Source organism: Papio anubis, chromosome 18 (genome assembly GCF_008728515.1).
Source record: "Papio anubis isolate 15944 chromosome 18, Panubis1.0, whole genome shotgun sequence".
Classification (NCBI taxonomy): Eukaryota; Metazoa; Chordata; class Mammalia; order Primates; family Cercopithecidae; genus Papio; species Papio anubis.
In genome coordinates, this window is record NC_044993.1 from 31,386,582 (window position 1) to 31,407,575 (window position 20,994).

General features: G+C 43.1%; 1 protein-coding gene across 2 annotated transcripts; it reads right to left on the reverse strand.

Annotated features, from left to right (window-relative positions):
* Positions 1-7,289: 7,289 nt before the first annotated feature.
* GINS3 (GINS complex subunit 3) lies at positions 7,290-19,118 on the reverse strand. Of its 2 annotated transcripts, XM_031658188.1 has the most exons (4): positions 18,326-19,118; positions 15,900-16,016; positions 10,433-10,666; positions 7,290-8,930 (listed from the first exon to the last, which is right to left on the reverse strand). In XM_031658188.1, the coding sequence occupies exons 1-4, from the start codon at positions 18,509-18,511 to the stop codon at positions 8,700-8,702; spliced, it is 768 nt and encodes a 255-aa protein (XP_031514048.1). In that variant the 5' UTR covers positions 18,512-19,118; the 3' UTR covers positions 7,290-8,699. The 2 variants fall into 2 exon arrangements, with proteins under 2 accessions (XP_031514048.1, XP_003917019.1); XM_003916970.5 differs by lacking the exon at positions 15,900-16,016 and having other exon boundaries at positions 18,326-19,110.
* Between the last annotated feature and the right edge of the window lie 1,876 nt (positions 19,119-20,994).

Consider the following 20,994-nt stretch of genomic DNA (forward strand, 5'->3'; position numbering starts at 1 on the left):
AAAAAATGCCTTCTGGATTTTCAATCCCGGCCATACACAAACGTGATGTGTTATATGGCTCCCCCCCTCCCTAAAAATCTTTGAAATGATCTGGGAATTCAGGCTCTAGGATCCTCTGAAATGTTGATCAAGGTCTGAGCTGGCTCAAAACCTGGGAAAATACTTCTTGGACTGCTGAACTATTTAAAAAGAAGCATGCTGGCATGGTGGTTCATGCCTGTGGTCCCAGCTACTCAGGAGGCCGAGGCGGGAGAATTGCTTGAACCTCGGAGGCGGAGGTTACAGTACACCGAGATCGTGCCACTGCACTCCAGCCTGGGAAACAGAGTGAGACTCCATCTCAAAAAAAAAAAAAAAAAAAAAAGTAAATAAATCAAAATAAATAAATAAATACATAAAAAGAAGCACATTACTTCATGTTTACCTAGCATCTCAGATAAAGAAATCAGAGTGAACATGAAATGCTAAATTAGAAAACAAGTGTCCTTTGAAACAGTTTTTAAAATGTTCTGCTCCTAAACCAAAGAGATAGCTAAGTGCCAAGTCCTCTCTGTCCTATTAAGATAAGGCCGCTCTCTGGGAACAACCACTGTCATCTCTCTCCTCCATGACTGGCAATGCTGGCTTTTAATACCAGTGTCTGCCTCCAGTCTAACAAGCCTCAAAACAAATCTCAAGCAGACTTTCCTTTCTTCTTCTTCTTCTTCTTTTTTTTAAATTTTTTTATTTTGATACGAAATCTTCCTCACTCTGCGGCCCAGGCTGGAGTGCAGTGGTGTGATCTCTGTTCACTGCAACCTCTGCCTTTCGGGTTCAAGCAATTCTCGTGACCCAGACTCCCAAGTAGCTGGAACTACAGGTGCACGCCACCACGCCTGGCTAATTTTTGTATTTTTAGTGGACACAGGGTTTCACCATGTTGGCCAGGTTGGTCTCAAACTCCTGACATCAAGTGATCCGCCCACTTCAGCCTCCCAAAGTTCTGGGATTACAGGTGTGAGTCACCGTACCCGGCTACTTTCCCTTCAATGAATGACACTTTCTTGTATGTGCCTCATTTGCTGCACTTGAATCTATACTCCTTAGCTACCTGTTTGCTTTCCTGTGTCCAAAGAAAAGAAAATGTCCTCAAGGAAGAATTTTTGTTGTACAAAAGGAGACATACAAGTCATGTGAGAATCAAATACACTTTTTTTTTTTTTTAAACCTGGAAATAAACTTCCCTCTCAAGGGTGATACAGGAGCAGAAAGCGTTGTAAAGGCTTGAAACTCTGGGGTCTTTCTTCTTTCTTTCTCTCTCTTCCTTCCTTCCTCCCTTCCCCTTCCTTCCTTCCTTCCTTCCTTCCTTCCTTCCTTCCTTCCTTCCTTCCTTCCTTCCTTCCTTCCTTCCTTCCTTCCTTCCCTCCCTCCCTCCCTGCTTCCTTCCTTTCTCTTTCTCTCTTTTTCTCTTTCTCTTTCTTTCTTTTTCTTTCTTTTTCTCTTTCTTTCTCTTTTCCCTCCCTCCCTCCTTCCCTTCTCTCTTTCTCTTTCTTTCTTTCTTTGTCTCTTTCTCTTTCTTTCTCTCTTTCTCTTTCTTTTTTCTTTCTTTCTTTTTCTTTTTCTTCTTTCTCTCTTTCTTCTCTTTCTCTTTCTTTTCTTCTTTCTTCTTTCTTTCTTCTTTCCTTCTCTTTCTTTCTCTCTTTCTTTCTTTCTTTCTTTCTTTCTTTCTTTCTTTCTTTCTTTCTTTCTCTTTCCTTTCTCTCTCTCTCTCTCTCTCTCTCTCTCTCTTTCTCTCTTTCTCTCTTTCTTTCTTTCTTTCTTAGACAGGATCTTACTCCCTTCACTCAGGCTGGAGTTTTGTGGCACTAACACTGCTCACTGTAGTCTCAACTTCCCTGGGCTCAAGCAGTCCTCCCATCTTAGCCTTCTGAGTAGCTGGAACCACAGGCATGAGCCACCATGCTCAGCTAATTTTTTAGTTTTTATAGAGGCAAGGTCTTACCATGTTGGCCAGGCTGGTCTCAAACACCCAGGTTCAAGCTATCCTCCTGCTGCAGCTTCCCAAAGTGCTGGGATTATAGGCGAGAGCCACCTCGCTCGGCCTGATTTTTTCTTTGTCCTGAGTCATGGGTGGGAGATGTTTGCAGGATGAACTGATTCCATGTGCTCCATTATGAATTCTGAACACTGACAGTTCCCAGGCACTATCTTCAGAGCTATGCTGACACTTAATCATGTTGGTATAGAAAGCCATGCTTGTTTTAAACTCATTTAGACACAGAGAAAATTAGCTAGAGAGTGCCAGAAGAGAAAAGGGGAGGAAATCAAGTTATTGCTATCAAAGAGAAAGAATGCTAAAAGTTCTAAGTAAAATCAGAGGCCTTTTTCTGTCAGTTGCAAGTACTAGACGAAAAGTAAAAATTTCAATGAAAGGCAAATATTTAGGCCGGGCGCGGTGGCTCAAGCCTGTAATCCCAGCACTTTGGGAGGCCGAGATGGGCGGATCATGAGGTCAGGAGATCGAGACCACCCTGGCTAACACGGTGAAACCACCATCTCCACTAAAAAATGCAAAAAACTAGCCGGGCGAGGTGGCGGGCGCCTGTAGTCCCAGCTACTCGGGAGGCTGAGGCAGGAGAATGGCATGAACCCGGGAGGCGGAGCTTGCAGTGAGCTGAGATCCGGCCACTGTACTCCAGCCTGGGCGGCAGAGCGAGACTCCATCTCAAAAATAAATAAATAAATAAATAAATAAGAAAGGCAAATATTTGACCAGGCACAGTGGCTCATGCCTGTAATCCCAGCATTTTGGGAGGCCGAGGCAGGTGGATCACCTGAGGCCAGGAGTTCAAGACCAGCCTGGCCAAGATGGCAAAACCCCATCTCTACTAAAAATGCTAAAATTAGCCAGGTGTGGTGGCGGACACCTGTAATCCCAGCTACTCAGGAGTCTGAGGCAGGAGAATCGCTTGAACCTGGGAGGCAGAGGTTGCAGTGAGCTGAGATTGTGCCATTGCAACTCCAGCCTGGGCAACAGAGCAAGACTCCATCTCAAAAAAATAAATAAAAATAAATTAAATTAAATTAAAAAGAAAGAAAAGCAAATACTCTCTATCTTCTCGATGTGCTTACCGGTAGTTTAATCCTATGTAAGCTCCAACTGGCCCCAGTGCACCTGCCTCAATGCAATGAAACCTTTCCAATAAGCTGAACTACTGAATTAATGTAGCAAAGAGTCTAATACAGTGTTGCTTTGAAAAATGATTGCCCTCTAAGTGCAATGTGGGACTTTGGATTGGATTCTGAAACAGGAAAAAGACATTTATGGAAAATTTGGTGAAATCTGCTTAAAGCCCGTGGTTTAAAGTGTAGCAGTGTTGACTCCTTAGTGGTGATAAGTGTACCATGATTATATAACACATTAGGGAAAGTTGGGTGAAGGATATATGGGAACTCTCTGTCTTACCTTTACAACTGCTCTATAAATCTAAAATTATTTTTAAAATGAAAAGTTTGGCTGCAGGCAGTGGCTCATACCCGTAATTCTAGCACTTTGGGAGACCGAGGTGGATGGATCGCTTGAGCTCAGGAGTCTGAGACCAGCCTGGGCAACATAGCGAGACCCTGTCTCTACCAAAAAAAAAAAAAAAAAAATTAGCCGATATGGTGGTGCATGCCTGTAATTCCAGCTACTCCAGAGGCCGAGGTGGGAGAATCGCTTGAGTCTGGGAGTTAGAGGTCAAAGTGAGCTGAGATCGCACCACTGCACTCCAGCCTGGGTGACAGACCGAGACCCTGCCTCGAGAAAAAAAAAAAAAAAAGTTGAATGAAATGATGCCTACTTTGTTGATTTGACTTGATCTTGAAAAAGCAGATACAGAAAGGAGATCTCTGCTTCTGGGTGTGTCCTCATTTGCAGCTTTCCCTAGACCACAAGGCTGGCAACGGGACAGCGTAGCCCGGGAGGAGAACGCTGCCATGCTAAAGTAAGGTGGCTTGGCAAGCAAGTTGCTTCTGGCTGCACTATGTCTCCTTTGATTAACTAGGCAGAAAAGCAGAAGCCTAAAAAACAAAACGAGCTCAGACAAAAGCAGGCTGGGCCTGTCACCTATATTAGTCATTTGCTCTCCGGAAAAGAGTGACTCTACATTTTTCCAGACTTGTCCTTGATTCACTGTACATTTTATTTGTTACCATTAAGGATGAGAGATTTACTCCTGCTCATTCAAAAGGATAATATCAAGAGCTAGCAAAACACACACACACACACACACAGAATTAGCAACAGAATTTCAGCTTTCAGATAATTCAAAAGGATAATATCATTCAAAAGGATAATATCAAGAGTTAGCAAAACAGAAACACACACACACATGCACACACATACACAGAAACAGATATAGCAACGGAATTCCAGCTTTCAGATACCTTTCCTTAGGTTTAGAACATTTACTTAATTATCTTTTAAACAAATGTTTCTATGTGTATTCAATATTAGAAATTTATCGGCCTGGCACAGTGGCTCACACTTGTAATCCAAGCATTCTGGGACGACAAGGCAGGTGTACTGATTGAGCTCAGGAGTTTGAGACCAGCCTGTACCACATACTGAGACCTCATCTCTACAAAAAATACAAAAATTAGCCAGGCGTAGTGGCGCGTGCCTGTAATCTCAGCTACTTGGGGGGCTGAGGTGGGAGGGTTGTTTAAGCCTGGGAGGTCAAGGCGTAGATCACAGCTGCAGTGAGCTGTGATTGGGCCACTGCACTCCAGCTTGGGTAGCAAAGGGAGACCTTGTCTCAAAAATAAAATAAAATGACCTAAAAAGTTGCTTTCACTAGATAAGGAATGTTGAAATTATATTTCTTAGACTAATTCTTATATTTGGCCTGGTGCAGTGGCTCATGCCTGTAATCCCAGCACTTTGAGAGGCCGAGGTGGATGGAACACTAGGTCAGGAGATTGAGACCATCCTGGCTAACATGGTGAAACCTCGTCTCTACTAAAAATACAAAAATTAGCTGAGCGTGGTGGCACAGCTTTTCAGGAGGCTGAGGCAGGAGAATCGCTTGAACCCGGGAGGCAGAGGTTGCAGTGAGCTGAGATCGCGCCACTGCACTCCAGCCTTGGTGACAGAGCAAGACTCTGTCTCAAAAAAAAAAAAAAAAAAAAAAAAACTTATAGTTAAGCATCTACCTTACATTTTATAGATTTTTCTCCCGAACACAAAAATATCTGCTTTGAGAAATATATATACGGCCTCTGCGGTTATTTTCTTTTGCCAAGGTCAGTTTAAAATATTACATTTTCACATAGACACAATAGTTTTAAGCACAAAGATGAAAAGCTCCCTTGGGGTTTCTTGAAGGATTGGAGGACAGAACAGACAGACGCAGCGTGGAACTGACTGTTGTTTGAACTTGAGTCACTCAGTGCTTCTGCATGCCAGTTTCACTAGTTCAGACACAGTATTCCAGAAACCTCGGGTTCAGGGGTTCCTTAGAGATTAGTGAGAAGCTCTGTAAGATGCTCAGAATTCTTAGGGAGAAGGTGGACTTTTTATTTAAAATAAGAAACAAATTATTTCTGCCATGCAAGCAATAAAGAAATTCAACATCAGATTAGCAGAGTAAAGATGACATTTTTTTTTTTTTTTTTTTTTTTTTTTTTTGAGAGACAGGTTTCACTGTGTTGGCCAGGCTGGTCTCAAACTCCTGACCTCAAGTTATCCACCTGCCTCGGCTTCCCAAAGTGCTGGGATTACAGACATGAGCCACCGCACTCGGCTCAAAGATGAGTTTTTAACAAAGTGTGCTGGGATAACTGGGTAGCCTTTATCTCTAAGATGGGAGGGTCTTGAGCAGAGAATTGACAAGATTGGATTTACTTTTTAACAAGAGCACTCTGACTGCTATGGTAAGAAGAGTCTGAAGGTAGAGTGGAGGGTGAATGCAGGGACGCAGTTAGGGGGTGACCCCAAAACTCCAGGAAAGAAATGGTAGGGGCCTGGCCCAAGTGACAGCACCTGAGGTGATGGGGAGGTGGCCGGATGCTGCAAATGATTTGATGGTAGACCCAAAAGATCTGGAGAGTGAGAGAAGGAAGGTCAGGGCGGACACAGCGTTTTTGTTCTGAGCAATAGGGAAGGATGGAGTTGTAAAAAATGGAGGTGGGAAAGATCAGAGGAGGAGCAGGCCGCAGGGAAGTAGGAACATCAAGCAGGGGATTGGATCCAAGTCTGGAGCTGGAGGGAGCGATCTGAGCTGGAGATAGGAATTTGGGAGCCATCAGTGTGGAGATGGAGAGCCATAGATAGCCCAGAGCCACCCAAATCCAGATGTCACAAACAGCAGGAGACAGAGCCTTGCCCCACTCCTCCTGGCAGCCCACATTGTCCCTGGGAAAAACCTGCATATACTGAGGTCTTCTATCTATAAGGCCACAGTTACGTGGGAACAGAGTGCTTCAGGGGAAAGGGCACACATTTACTCCGTGGAGTTTGAGAGCAATTTGGTATTTGAGTCCATTTGTGCGTTTTGTTTTTTTTTTTTTTTTGAGACGGAGTCTCGCTCTGTCGCCCGGGCTGGAGTGCAGTGGCGCCATCTCTGCTCACTGCAAGCTCCGCCTCCCGGGTTCACGCCATTCTCCTGCCTCAGCCTCCCGAGTAGCTGGAACTACAGGCGCCGCCACCACGCCTGGCTAATTTTTTGTGTCTTCCGTAGAGACGGGGTTTCACCGTGTTAGCCAGGATGGTCTCGATCTCCTGACCTCGTGATCTGCCCACCTCAGCCTCCCAAAGTGCTGGGATTACAAGCGTGAGCCACCGCGCCTGGCCTTTTTTTTTTTTTTTTTAAATTAACCTCTTGAAGAGAACAAATAAAAATCCAAACGACTGACTGGAGGGCTGCTGGGGAGAGGGGTAGTCCGACAGGCCTGAAGGCAGATCTGTAAGTGAAAATGGGTTCAGAAGCTACGTGTAATATAATCTGTTCGAAATGTAAAATAGGGGCTAAATTTTGGAAATGAATACCTACATATTCCTGACACATGGCCCCCGAGGAATTTCTTTTTTTTAGGAAGTAGGAAAAAACGGCAGCAGACTTAGGGTTGACTTTAAATATAAAGCTATGTGTGAAAAGAATGATGCCAAAAGTTAAATAATACGCTTTTCTCGCTCTATGAATGGTTTCTGGGGCCCTGGCTATATATAAATGCTGCGGTAGTAATGGAAATCTCATCTTCCTAGGACACAGCACCCTCCTACAGAGAATGTACCTCCTATTTATGTGTACCACACAAGCAAAAGAGCATCTGCTAAAACATGGATTTATTTGTGCATTACTGTCAAATATGATCAAAGACAAAATTCTGATAGCTTTGATGATTATCTGTAGTACTAGTGACAGAAAGAGTACTTGTACAGAACATATTCATGTACAAAGTCCATCATTTATTTAGCACTAAAATCAAATTATAAAAACATCAATTCCATCTTAAAATAGGCATTTTAAAAGCATTGCTGTGGTTCTAAGTTTGCATCAAGACAATCTAAGTTTGCATCTACACAATCTGGATACCCAAATCCCTCTATAATTTCCAATGACAAAGACAATTTTTGCTACTTGTGGAGTGTCAGAGGGGAAGCAGTGAAGCCCTGCGAACGGTCTAATGGGCCCAGGTAATGCTGTTTCTTTCTCAACTTGAGGTTGCATCCTTGATCTTCAGGAAAAGAGATTTGTGCTTGCTTAACCAGGTTCCAGTAAATGGTCCGGGATCTTCTATGCAATAAGGTTGCAACATTTACTGAAGAGGAAAGAAAAGCACAATGGAGCCTTCTTGCTCTCTTACACTTGCAATGTTAGGTTTCGAAAACAGGGCCCTTCGCAGTCAGCAACCAAGTCCTGACTTCTGGATGTAATGCAGGCTGGTTAACATCCCTTAATAACTACTTTGCAATTCCAAATGACTCCCTGACAGCTTTTCTAGACAGGGAGTGGAAGAAGTGTGCGGGTGCTCTTAGGCTATCTGAGGCAAAAAAATAAGCTGTTTAACCATTTCCCTTCTGGGCTGACTGCTGAGTTATGCAGATTCCAGTTCATTAAGCCCTGAGTATAGAGTATGAGGCCAATATCTTTTCTTTAGTAAAAGCCATGCTATTCGTCTGCCTTTCTCTTTTCCTCCTTTATCTGGGTGACTGTTTTTGGAAACTGGGGTAACTCCCTGCAGGCAGGCAGCAGGAGATATTTAGTCAGGCCAGCATGGTGGGGTACATGAGGAAGATGAGGCAAATAAGATCGAGAGAACATTTTGTGACCAGGCGAAGATGACCCAGTTTGTACCTGTGCTTTGTGGCTAGTGAAACTGTACATCTGGAGCTGTCCAAACTCCCACACACAACGAATCCCAGTCTCAACTCTACTGTGATATATTATATGGCAGTGATTCTTATTTAGGAAGGACTTTGATTTCTCCTTGGCCGTGGGTTTTTGGGTTAAACGGCCTGGGCTGTGGGTCAGCAGGGTGGGATGGTCCTGGAAGACTCACAGAGCCAGGGACACCCACATCCTCCAGCATGTCCAGTTCCCTATAATTCCCTATGGCCACAGGGAATAAGCCACGAAATGGGACAAGATTCTGGTTCTGTACAAGGTCAGCCAGCTCCTATCAAGGACACATGGAGGGATACGTCTACAAGGAGCCATTCTCTGTTCTTCCGGCCTTCAGTCTTCCATATCAGGGAATTTTCTCTTCTTGTAATTCTGAACGAGGTTGGAAGCTGTGATCTGAGAAGCCTGCCCCTTCTCCCAACACTGAAAGTCATTCAGTCCTTTCTGCCCTGTTTGAAATAAGCCCCTCTCCATCTCGTCTAGCCTGGCTACCAGGGCTGAAGTGTCTTCGTTGTAAGCATTCTGTGAGGAGTCCATGATGCGGCGAAAACGTCCAATAAAAGTCTGGAAAACAAGGGAGTATGAGAAGTCAGGGTTGACCTCACACCCCACAAAGTCATATCCATTTTTATCTCAGAACATTTAAATGGCATGAAAAGAAAGAATGATGTGTAGGACTCAGAAGGAGGTCTGAATTCCCTCTAGCACTCAAGTAAGTTATTGCACATTGCCAAGCCTCGATTTCCTCATCTGTGAAGTGGATTGTTATGAAAATCCAGTAAGTTGTTAAGAAAACCAATGAATACATGTAATGCACCTAGCAAATGGCTAGCACACAGCAAGCTTCCTGAGAAACTTTTGTCATTATTAGCATTGTCATTATTAGCATTGTCATTAGTCATTAGTAGCAAATGCTTCTGTCCTAAGAGACAGAAATGATGGTTTCTTCTAACAGTAACAGAATAAAAAATAATTATGAAAAATTAAAATAAGGTTATACCATAAAGGATGGGAACAGATGTATAACATTGTTTTGTCCTGGAAAAGCAATAACAATATAAGTTATTGTTTATTACACGGTGTTACATACTTTTACCACAACTCTATAATTTTGGCACTATTATCATCTCCATCAATTCTTACAGGTGAATTGATGTCTAGAGAGGTCAAGTAGCTTGACCAAGTCATATTGCTAGTTCATGGCAGGGCCAAGCCCTAACCCCAGAACAAAGGAAGGAAACAAATAACCCAATAACTCTTGTATTTCCAACAGGAACCCTCAGACCAGGCCTGGAACTGTATATCTAAGTGCCTGTCATCTGTAATGCACCATCACCCTTTTTTTGTCTTTTTTCTTTTTAATAGAGATGGGATCTCACTATATTGCCCAGGTTGGTCTTGAACTCCTGGGCTCAGTGATCCTCTCGCCTTGGCCTCCCAAAGTGCTGGGATTACAGGTGTGAGCCACCACACCTGGCCATCATCACCCTTTTCTCATTTCCTAGAGTTCCTGCTGGCCTCAACTTGTAGCAAGCAAATATGAGTAGTAGCAGACAAGTCATATTAAAACAAAGTGTGTGTGTATGTGTATATCTATAATATATAATGGGAAGACAGTGTAACTGTAGGCTGACCTGGAATAATAACAAACTAAATTTACAAGTCATACACTGTCCTGGGTAAAAGTAGTATCTGGGGCTGGCTCCTGAGACAGGTGCAGCACCACAGGTTTTCTTTTTTTTTTTTTTTTTTTTTGAGACGGAGTCTCACGCTGTCGCCCAGGCTGGAGTGCAGTGGCCAGATCTCAGCTCACTGCAAGCTCCGCCTCCCGGGTTCACGCCATTCTCCGGCCTCAGCCTCCCGAGTAGCTGGGACTACAGGCGCTGCCACCTCGCCCGGCTATTTTTTGTATTTCTTAGTAGAGACGGGGTTTCACCGTGTTAGCCAGGATGGTCTCGATCTCCTGACCTCGTGATCCGCCCATCTCGGCCTCCCAAAGTGCTGGGATTACAGGCTTGAGCCACCGCGCCCGGCCTGCACCACAGGTTTTCACACCCATTACTTGCCTGCAGCAGAGACTGGGAAATGTCTGCATTCTCGGGACTGTCAAAATGCAGGAGTTGGGAGCCAAACCCGTAGAAATGGGGCCCCATTTTGTGGAGGTCCACCACATTGGCATCCGCACTGAACACCGTCCTCCAGCCCTCCTGGTAGATCTTGGGGAGTTCCACAGAAAGGATCCGTCGCTTGTTGTCAAAAAGTCCTTTTGCCAGCCACAAGGGGAGTTCAAGCTTGGAACCCTGCAGCATGCATGAATGTAGATTTTAAAAACAGACAAATAACATAGGAAATGTGTGTGACGAAAAGGAAATACACATCACCTGAGCAATACTGCCTTTTCTCTCTGGGGGAGTGGCCGTCAAGCACAGAAGACCTGGTTGTGACTTGAAGCAATGAAGTACGTGGTTATGTGATGATGGAATGGAGAGAGAAAATGGACTTATACAACAAAAACATGGTGGAGAACAAAAAGGTAGGATAAGAGAGAGTCTTCTAACTAACACAAATAAAAACTGTCCGATTGTAGACACTTCAGAACTACAGTCAACATTTCCTTTTTCTTTGAATATTCAATATTTATTCTAAATATCCACTTGCCGAGTGCCTGCTATGTGCTAAGCACCCTATTGGGTGCTAGGGGTCAGAAAGAAAAATAGGATCAACCTGAGCTGGGGTGGCAGCCCCTTCCCATCCCACATCACAGCTTCAGAGATGACAGAACACATGTCTCTAGTTTTTAAAGCCTCAACAGAATTAGAAAACAAGATGAGGTGGTCATGACAGACCAGAAATTAAGAGTCATAAATCTCCAAAAAATCAAAGGCAAACAACTGGATTGAGTGAAGCAGTAAAAGCCAAACACTCTCACAAGGGAGAACTGTTGCAAAAAGATGGGAACAGCTTTGTGGGAGTGGAAGCAGAGCTTTTGGCAAACTGCACAGGACTAGACAGACCAACATTGAGTTCAAGGCTGCCAGCACCACCAGGACATAAGGGCCTAAGATCTGAGAAAGAAGTGACGGATGTAAGCCCTCTATTTGACACCAAATAGCAGAGAAATTAGGCCCCAACTTTAAGATAAATTTAAAAATCAAATGGAAATTCCAGAACTGAAAAATATAATAATTGAACCTAAGAAGCCAATAGATTAAATCAAATTTAACATGTTTACTGGACTGGATATGGATGAAGAGAGGACTGTAAATGGGAGAAAAGGTCAAGAGAAAATATTCAGACTAAAGAATCTAGAGAAAAAACAGAGAAGAGCCTAAGAGATGTATGAAATAAGGTATAAAAGAAAGAAAAACTTCAACATGCATGTATTTTAATGGGGAGGAGGGATAGACTGACGCAAAATAAACGTCTGAAGAGATAATAGCTATACATTATTCAAAATTAAAAAAAGATATCAAACCACAGATTCAAGGAACATTATGAATAACAAGTATTAATAGAATAAATACTAATAAAATCACAACTAGGCATATATTACCTGAATTGTGAGACCAAAGACAGAGAAAATCTTAAAAACAGCTGTAGATGGGAGTGAGGAATACATTGCCTTTACAGAAGGAACATTAAGAGTTAAAGCCGGCCGGGTGCGGTGGCTCAAGCCTGTAATCCCAGCACTTTGGGAGGCCGAGACAGGCGGATCACGAGGTCAGGAGATCGAGACCATCCTGGCTAACACGGTGAAACCCCGTCTCTACTAAAAAAAAATACAAAACACTAGCCGGGCGAGGTGGCGGGCGCCTGTAGTCCGAGCTACTCGGGAGGCTGAGGCAGGAGAATGGCGTAAACCCGGGAGGCGGAGCTTGCAGTGAGCTGAGATCCGGCCACTGCACTCCAGCCTGGGTGACAGCGCGAGACTCCGTCTAAAAAAACAAAAACAAAACAAAAAAAAAAGAGTTAAAGCCAACTTCTTAGCCAGGCGTGGTGGCTCATGCCTGTAATCCCAACACTTTGGGAGGCCAAGGCAGGCAAATCACCTGAGCTCAGGAGTTCATGCCTGACCAGCATGGTGAAACCCTGTTTCTACTAAAAATACAAAAATTAGCCAGGCATAGTGGTGGGCGCCTGTAATCCTAGCTACTTGGGAGGCTGAGGCAGGAGGCTCCCTTGAACCTGGGAGGTGGAGGTTGCAGTGAGCCGAGATCATACCATTCCACTCCAGCCTGGGCGACAGAGACTCCATCTCAAAAAAAAGAAAAAAGCCAACTTCTTAACGGAAACTATGGAAGCCACAAAACAATGGAAATGGATTTTTTTAATGTGCTAAAAGAAAATAACTGCGAGTGTAAAATCTTATACCCAGTGAAAATATTCTATAAAAGTAAAGGTGAAATAAAGGCATTTCCATAGAGAAAGTATGCAGAAAAGAGTTAATACAGTAGGCCTGAGACTGCTATCTTAGCAAGGCCTGCTTGTAAGGTTGGCCCTTGGTTGGCATCTGGGAACTTGGATTTCAGAAGAGGGATTCTCACCCGTCCCAGAACCAATGAGAGTGTGCCTGAACTGTTTGTGCAAACAATGCGATTCATGTTGAATAACTGCTTTGCCTCTGGAAGTCTGAATTTTGGTCTGTGCTGGACAGAAAGTGCCACATGAACAGCCTCTAATAAAACCCTGGGGACTGAGTCTGTAACAAGCTTCCCTGGTAGACAGTATTTCACACATTTTATCAGAATTCAAATTACTGGAGAATTTCGTGTGTCCTGTGTGACTCCACTAGGAGAGGACTCTTGGAAGCTTGTGCCTGGTCTCCTCCAGACTTTACTCCATGCAACCTTTCCCTCTGCTGATTTTGCTTTATATCCTTTTGATGTAATAAATCTTAACCATGAGTGTGACTATATGCTGAGTCCTTTGAGTCTCCTTAGTGAATCATGAAATCTGGGTTGGTTCTAGGGATCTGTGACACTGACAGAAACTGAGAATTATCACCAGAAGATCCAGAGTAAGGGAATTCTGAAGAGAGAATGAAAATGATTCCAGAAAGAACTATGGAAATGCAAAAAGAAAAAAAGAGTAATGAAAAGAATATGTAAGTGGATATATAATAATAATGTTTTATAGGGTTTTCAATGAGTCAAATTAGAATACATCATGATTAACACAAGTGACAAAATGGGTTTAAGTGTTCTAAGATTCTAGTCATTTCTGTGAAGTGGTGAAAGTAGTAACTTATATAACATTCTTTTTAGTCAAAAATGATTGTGTAATATATTTAAGGTAGCCACTAAAATGAAAGAAGAATAAATAACTAACTAAACTAATAAAAAGGTAAATGAATAGCAAAATAAATTTGATTAATGCAAAAGAAGTCAAGAAAGGATAGAAAAAGAAAGCTAAAACAGATGGGACATAAGAAAAAAGTAGGAAGGTAAAAATGAACACAAATATGTCAATATTAAATTAAATGTAAATGGATTAAATATACCAATTAAAAATCAGCACACTGAATAAAAAACAAAACCCAACTACATGCTGCTTAAAAAGAGACATACCTTAAATATGAAGACACAGAAAAATTAAAAATAGGATGAAAAAATGTCATATAAACACTAATCAAAAGACAGGAACATTACTAGAGATAAAGACAGACATGTGACAACAATAAAAGGGTCATTATATCTACCAGAAAATTAATATTTGTCTAAATTAACAGAAGTAAAAGGATAAACAGACAAATCTATAATCATAGTGAGAAACTTTAACATTTTTTTAATAAATTTTTTTTTTTTTTTAGAGATGGGGTCTTGTTCTGTCACCTAGGCTGGAGTGCAATGGTCTTCTAGGCTCAAATAATCCTCCTGCCTCAGTCTCCTGAGTAGGTGGGACTATCGGCATGTGCCACCACACTCAGCTAATTTTGCAATTTTTAAATTTTTCCTAGAGAGAGGGTCTTGCTATGTTGCCTAGGCTGATCTCAAACTCCTGGCCTCAAGTGATTCTCCCACCTCCACCTCCCAAAGTGCTAGGGTTACAGGCAGGAGCCACTATGCCTGGTCCACATGTTTTTCAGCATAAAAAAAAAATAGAAAAAAAAATCACAAGGATAGAGAATATCTCAACAAAACAATTAACAAATGAGCTAATTCACACATACAGATTATTTATTGGACACCATGACTTCACACAGACGTCTTTTCAAGTTCACACAGAATGTTTAAATTGGTCTTATGCTTTGCCATAGAGCAAGTCTCAGCAACTTTCAAAAGACTGAAATCATACAGACTATGTTTTCTGGCCACAGTGGAATCAAGCTAGAAATAAAAAACAAAAATGGTAAATGACCAAATCTCAAAATGTTTGAAATTAAGCACTAGTCTTCTAAATACCTATGGGTCAAAAAAGAAATCACAATAGAAATTAAACAGTTTTTAAAATTTTTTATTTATTTTTTTGAGACATTATCTTGCTCCATCACCTAGGCTGGAGTGCAGTGGTGTGATCATGGCTCACTGCAGTACTGACCCTCCAAGGCTTAACTGGTCCTCTTGCCTCAGCCTCCTGAGTAGCTGGGACCACAGGTGTGTGCTACCATGCCTGGCTTTTTTTATTTTTATTTTTTGTAGAGATGGGGACTCACTATGTTGCCCAGGCTGGTCTCGAACTCCTGGGCTCAAGTGATCCTCCCGCCTCCACCTCCCAGTGTTGGGTTTATAGGTGTGAGCCACCGCTGGCCTAAAAAGTATTTTTAGTTCATTGATAATGAAAATATAACACATCAAAACTTATGAAATGCAATTAAAGTTGTACTTAAAAGAAATGTATCGCTATGAATGTATAAAAGAAGATTGAAAAATTAATGACCTAAGTTTCCATCTCAAAATGTGGGGGTGTGTGTGTGGGGAAATAATAGAAAATTAAACCCAAATAAAGTAGACAGAAAGAACTAATTAAGACTTAATGATCTAAAATAAAGTACAAAAGAGAAAACTAACAGAGTCCTAAGTTAGTTCTTTTAAAAGAATAAAAAAATTGATAGACTCCTGGCAAGGGTAATCAAGAAAAGGAGAACACAACTTATTGATATTAAAAATAAAAATAAGGGCACCACTGTAATCTTACTGACATTAAAAAGATAGTAAAGGGAATTCTGAACATTGTACTGATATCATTGAAAATTTAGACCAAAAAAAAAAAAAAAGATACAAAAATTAGCTGGGCGGCCGGGCGTGGTGGCTCAAGCCTGTAATCCCAGCACGTTGGGAGGCCGAGACAGGCGGATCACGAGGTCAGGAGATCGAGACCATCCTGGCTAACACGGTGAAACCCTGTCTCTACTAAAAATACAAAAAAACTACCCAGCTACTCGGGAGGCTGAGGCAGGAGAATGGCGTAAACCCGGGAGGCGGAGCTTGCAGTGAGCTGAGATCCGGTCACTGCACTCCAGCCTGGGCGATAGAGTGAGACTCTGTCTCAAAAAAAAAAAAAAAAAAAAAATTAGCTGGGCATGGTGGCATGCACCTGCAATCCCAGCCACATAGGTGGCTGAGGTATGACGATCACTTGAACCTGGGAGGTCAAGGCTGCAGTGAGCCATATCACACCACTGCACTCCACCCTGGGCAACAGAGCAAGACCCTGTCTCAAAAAAAAAAAAAAAAAAGTAAAATGATCAAATTTTTAGTTAAAAACCAATATACCAAAATGAACACAAGAAGAAATAAAGTCTGAATAATCCTATAAACAAAATTAAATGTCATACAAACCTTCCTACACAAATCTCCCATGCAGAAGGATTCTAAAGTATTAATGGAGACACTCTGCACTCAAAGAAGTGGAACATGACTCCCTCTTCCTTCAGTGAGTGATAATGACTTCCGTCCAAAGAGTACAGTATGAAAACGTGGAGCAACCTCATGAACATTACCTCTGCCAAGGTTCAAATGAACAGTAAAAAGTCCTGTTGATAGTAGGCACCCTTAATATGTGATGAAAATGGCACTTTGCCTGCCTCTGTGGTCTTCCTCCCTAAAGCTGATAACCAAGTCTAATCCTGAGAAAAAAGAATAAAAACAAAAACAAAGGAGGCTGGGCGAGGTGGCTCACACCTGTAATCCCAGCACTTTGGGAGGCTGAGGTGGGTGGATCACTTGAAGTCAGGAGTTCCAGACCAGCTTGGGCAACCTGGTGAAACCCTGGCTCTACTAAAAATACAAAAATTAGCTGGGTGTGATGGTGGGCACCTGTAATCCCAGCTACTTGGGAGGCTGAGGCAGAAGAATCGCTTGAACCCAGGAGGTGGAAGAGGCTGCAGTGAGCTGAGATTATGCCACTGTACTCCAGCCTGGATGACAGGGCAACTCTGTCAAAAAAACAAAAAACCAAAACAAAACCAAAACTACCCCAAAACCAAAGATTTCCAATTGAGGAACATTTTACAAAATACCTGACCACCACTCCACAAAACCGTCAAGGTCATTAGAACAAGGAGGTCTGATTAACTGTCAGGAGGCTAAGGAAACATGTCTACTAAATGCAATGTGGTATCCTAGGTGGAATCCTGAAACAGAAAAAGGACATTAACTAAAAACTAAGGAAATATGAATAAAGTATGGGCAGCATAAAGCCATGTTTACCAGTGTGTATGGGAACGAAATCCTCATTTGCTAGGATACAAAGTCAACAGATAATGTCTACATCCAAACAACAACAACAACAACAACAAAACAACCCAACAAGGTAAGTTTAAGAATATTATTTAGAAATACGGAGATGAATTTTAAGACACCACTAAAAAAGGTACATGAGCCCTGTGGACTTGGAGGGGGAAGTGGGAAAAGCAAGGCAGGGCCTGTTATTTTTTCTTATAAATCTTTTGGTACTATTTGACTCGAGATGGAGTCTCGCTCTGTAGCCAGGCTGGAGTGCAGTGGCACAATTTCAGCTCACTGAAAACTCCGCCTCCTGGGTTCAAGCAATTCTCCTGCCTCAGCCTCCGAGTAGCTGGGACTACAGGCGCCCGCCACCACAGTCAGCTAAGTTTTGTATTTTTAGTAGAGATGGGGTTTCACCACGTTGGCCAGCATGGTCTTGATCTCTTGACCTCGTGATCCGCCAGCCTCGGCCTCCCAAAGTGCTGGGATTACAGGAGTGAGCCACCGCGCCCGGCCTATTTGACTTTTAAAACGTTGGTTATGTATTACTTTGATAAAAATTAACTTGAAACAAACAGACCAAACAAAAAACATTGTTCTAAACAAAACAGGTGAAACAGGAAATCCAACATAATCATTACAAGCCCTGTTCCTGGGACAGTTTTATATTTGAAGCCATACGACCTTTGGTTCCGAATCCCAGCTCACCACTAACTGAAGCTCCTGGCCAAGTGACCCAACGTTTCTGGCTGTTCAATTAAAGGGAAAAGCTTACTCCCCACACCCATCCATGCTGGCACTAAGTAAGCCCTCAGTAAGTGGGTGCTGATCCTGTCATCATTATGCAGGCATGAATCTAGCAACTTGGGGTTCCCACTTATCACATGCTCTTACAGAGCCCAAAGCTGTTTTAAGGCAAACATAATCAGAACTCTAATTCTGAAGTGTTCAGCTGGAGCCAATCTTCAAGCATTCAACACACGTTGCAGGGGGTAGGGGGAAGACACGAACGAATTTGGACAGTTTCAAAAATGAAATCAATGTTGGAGGCGCTTGGCGACCTATGATAAGTGTAGTTTCACCACAGATGGCGAATAACAAGTCTGGAGACCACCCTGAGCGCGACGAGACCCCCGCGGAGTTCCCAGGAAGAAGTCGTTAGCGCCTTCGGCCCTGGCTCCACGAAAACTACAAATCCCAGGGGGCAGCGCGCCCCGACGCGGCGTCCCAGGGCCGCGAGGCCCGCCGGGAGCTGAAGTCTTTCCGGGCGGGACCCCGCACTCAAAGGCTCACCTGTGGGACGGCGTTGTCAGTCTCGGCGCCTGCGCTCCGCTCCAGGAAGAAAGCGCCAAGGCGAGGCATGGCGGTCTCCGTGCGCACCGGCAGCTTCTCGTGGGACATCAGGATGTCGTCCAAAGAAAGAAAGTTCTCTTCAGGCCCCAGGGCACCCGACTCCACTCGGAAATAAGCCTCCGACATGGCGGCCACTTGAGCTTCTCCGCTTCCACTCGCGTGATTCGGAGGAGCCTCAGGGAGTTAGGGGTGTACAAGACGGGGAGGCGGACACTGGGCAGGATGGTTGGGGTCAGGAAAGTGGATTGAAACTCGTTTCCCGCGCCCGGGGACGCGTCAGACAGGAGCAGTCGATTCGGGCGGTACCGCCCAGGCAGAAGCAATCGACCAAGTCTGCAGATTTAGAGCAGTGGGACACAGCAGGAGAGCGGTAGGTGGGGGCGCCGGAAGTTCTCTTCCCTCCGCTTGTTGCCCAGTAGGGGAACATTACGAAGAAGCTGGAACGCTCGTTGAAGCTCCTGGACCCATTTGTACTGGATTGTGTTCATGTGATCCTTAAATATTTATATGAAGTTAAAAACACTTTGCAACACTTTTAGGGGTTTAAAATAAAGGCATCTTGTGCCCGTCGCTCCAGGCCTAAGTCCAGCTCTTTCCTACAGTTTTTTTCACTATGCAACTCCGTTAATCTTGGTATTTGAAAGAAATGTTAGACAAAAACTTCCAGCACTATCCCCAGCGAGTTATTATAGTCTAGATAATGAACTAGTGTGTTGTATTTGGTTAGTATTTTGGTGGGGGTTGGACGGGGTGGGTAGAGGGGTGGAGCACTAGACTGCACATAGCTTGCAAAGGTTGTGAGTGTACTTCAGGGTGTCCTAGCTCATCATCAACTGACAATCTCTTTTTGTGGCTCTGAATTTAAATCCCTAAAAATGGAAATCCGATTGGTCCAGTTTATCGATTGGTCCAGGCAGGCCACATGGCCACAGATCGCCAGCCACCCTATAGATGGGGGTGCCTGTGTTGGGTGCGATCACTATCCAGTGACCAGGGGGAGGACCATGGTCGCATAGTATCAGGTTTGATGGCTGTCCGCAGCCAGGGCTATGGGTGGTAGCAGATTGTTGAGAGATGCGCTACAGAACTTACTTCGTCTAGAAGAGCATTTCTGCGGCTACTGGAGTCGGGAGTAAAGGGTGTGTGGGAAGGGAGGTGTGTATTAATCGTGGATTTTAGTTTCTGTTTTCTGTATTTTATGATGCGTTGACATCTTGGGGCCTTGGGGACCTGGGGAAGAATTGCCCCTCCAGAGTTAGCTAATTCCTAGAGATAGCAAACAACTTGCTTGTGAACACCCCTTTCATATACAAACCAACCAACCCAAGCCTATATCCCCACACCACCTTTATCCATCTCACACACCAATATTTTCCCTGCCCCAAGTCACTGTAATAAATCACCCCATGGCCAAGTACCAGACAACTAAAATTCACCCCTATATCCCAGATCTCGCCAACATTATTCAAACTATTCCATCCTAAGCTTGCTCAGACTTCCTTTCCCTGCCTTGCCCATTGCTTCCCATGGCAATAAAGGCTCTGGGCTTTCTCCTTGCTCCCTCTACTTCCTCATTGACCCTAATACTTTCTCGTGTGGTCATAGGCACAGCCCCCTCTTGAGAACTATAATAAAACTTTCTTTCTTTTTTATTATTTTTTTAATAATAAAACTTTAAAAGGCATTGGCCACTAATTCATTGATTGTCATCACCCAGTCACCTTTATAAATGAAATTCAGAGGACAATGAAAACAAGGTAGAGTGGGGTGGAAAGGCATGGCCAAACTGGGAAGTCTTGGTACCATTCTAAGGAGTTAGGCCATTCCATAGAAAATGGGAGGAAAATGCAAGGTTTGGGGGCAAATAATAACATAAATCCGAGCTTCAGGAAGAGAATTCCAGCAGTAGATAGAGAGAGGTTAGATGCTTGGAAGCTGTTCAGTGGGCAGTATTTGGCAACCAATTGGATACAGGAAGTGAAGTATAGAGAGTAGTCAGAGATTCAAGTTTTGAACCTGGTTGACCAGGTGGATGGACATGTCATGAATAGATACACAGAACACAGGAACAGGGGCAGTTGGAGGGAAAGGTTGAGTTCAGTTTGGGACACATGGTGTCCAGGAGCTACTAGACAGGAAAGTCTGCAGCCCAATGGAGAAAGCAGCCTAGAAGCTTTAGAGAGGAGGCACATTGAGAGGCAGTTATATGAAGGTTTTTTCCTTTTTCATATTTTAAATGTTCGGTTTGTGATACAGTCCAATGTAAAAATAAACACAATCTGCAGTGATAATTAAAATTTCTCTGATGACATGGATATATGGTACTGGATGTAGTTTGAGATAGAAATATAATTTGGCTAATTGAAGGCAATGTTATTTACTGCCAAGGACAGTAAGCTATTTTTTATGCTGATATAATTAAGATAGATGCATACTGATTTATTGATGCCAAAGAAAGGCATTATCTTTGTACAAAGACTAGAATACTGGCTCCAAACTCAAATACCACTATTATTTTAATAATAAAGTAATAGGCCAATGTTTAACATAAAATCAGATTGCCTTATTTGTCTTATTTAATGTCTTGCTCATCATGAAACTATTATTGT

Bases quoted from the DNA above. Each gene is read 5' to 3' on its own strand.
- GINS3 (XM_031658188.1), bottom strand. From the start codon at position 18,511: ATGTCGGAGGCTTATTTCCGAGTGGAGTCGGGTGCCCTGGGGCCTGAA. The intron at 16,017-18,325 runs GTGAGCCTTTGA...TTTTTGAGACAG, and splicing joins CTGACAACGCCGTCCCACAG to GGTCTTGCTCTGTTGCCCAG. The intron at 8,931-10,432 runs GCAAGTAATGGG...CTTGTTTTCCAG, and splicing joins TTTCCCAGTCTCTGCTGCAG to ACTTTTATTGGACGTTTTCG.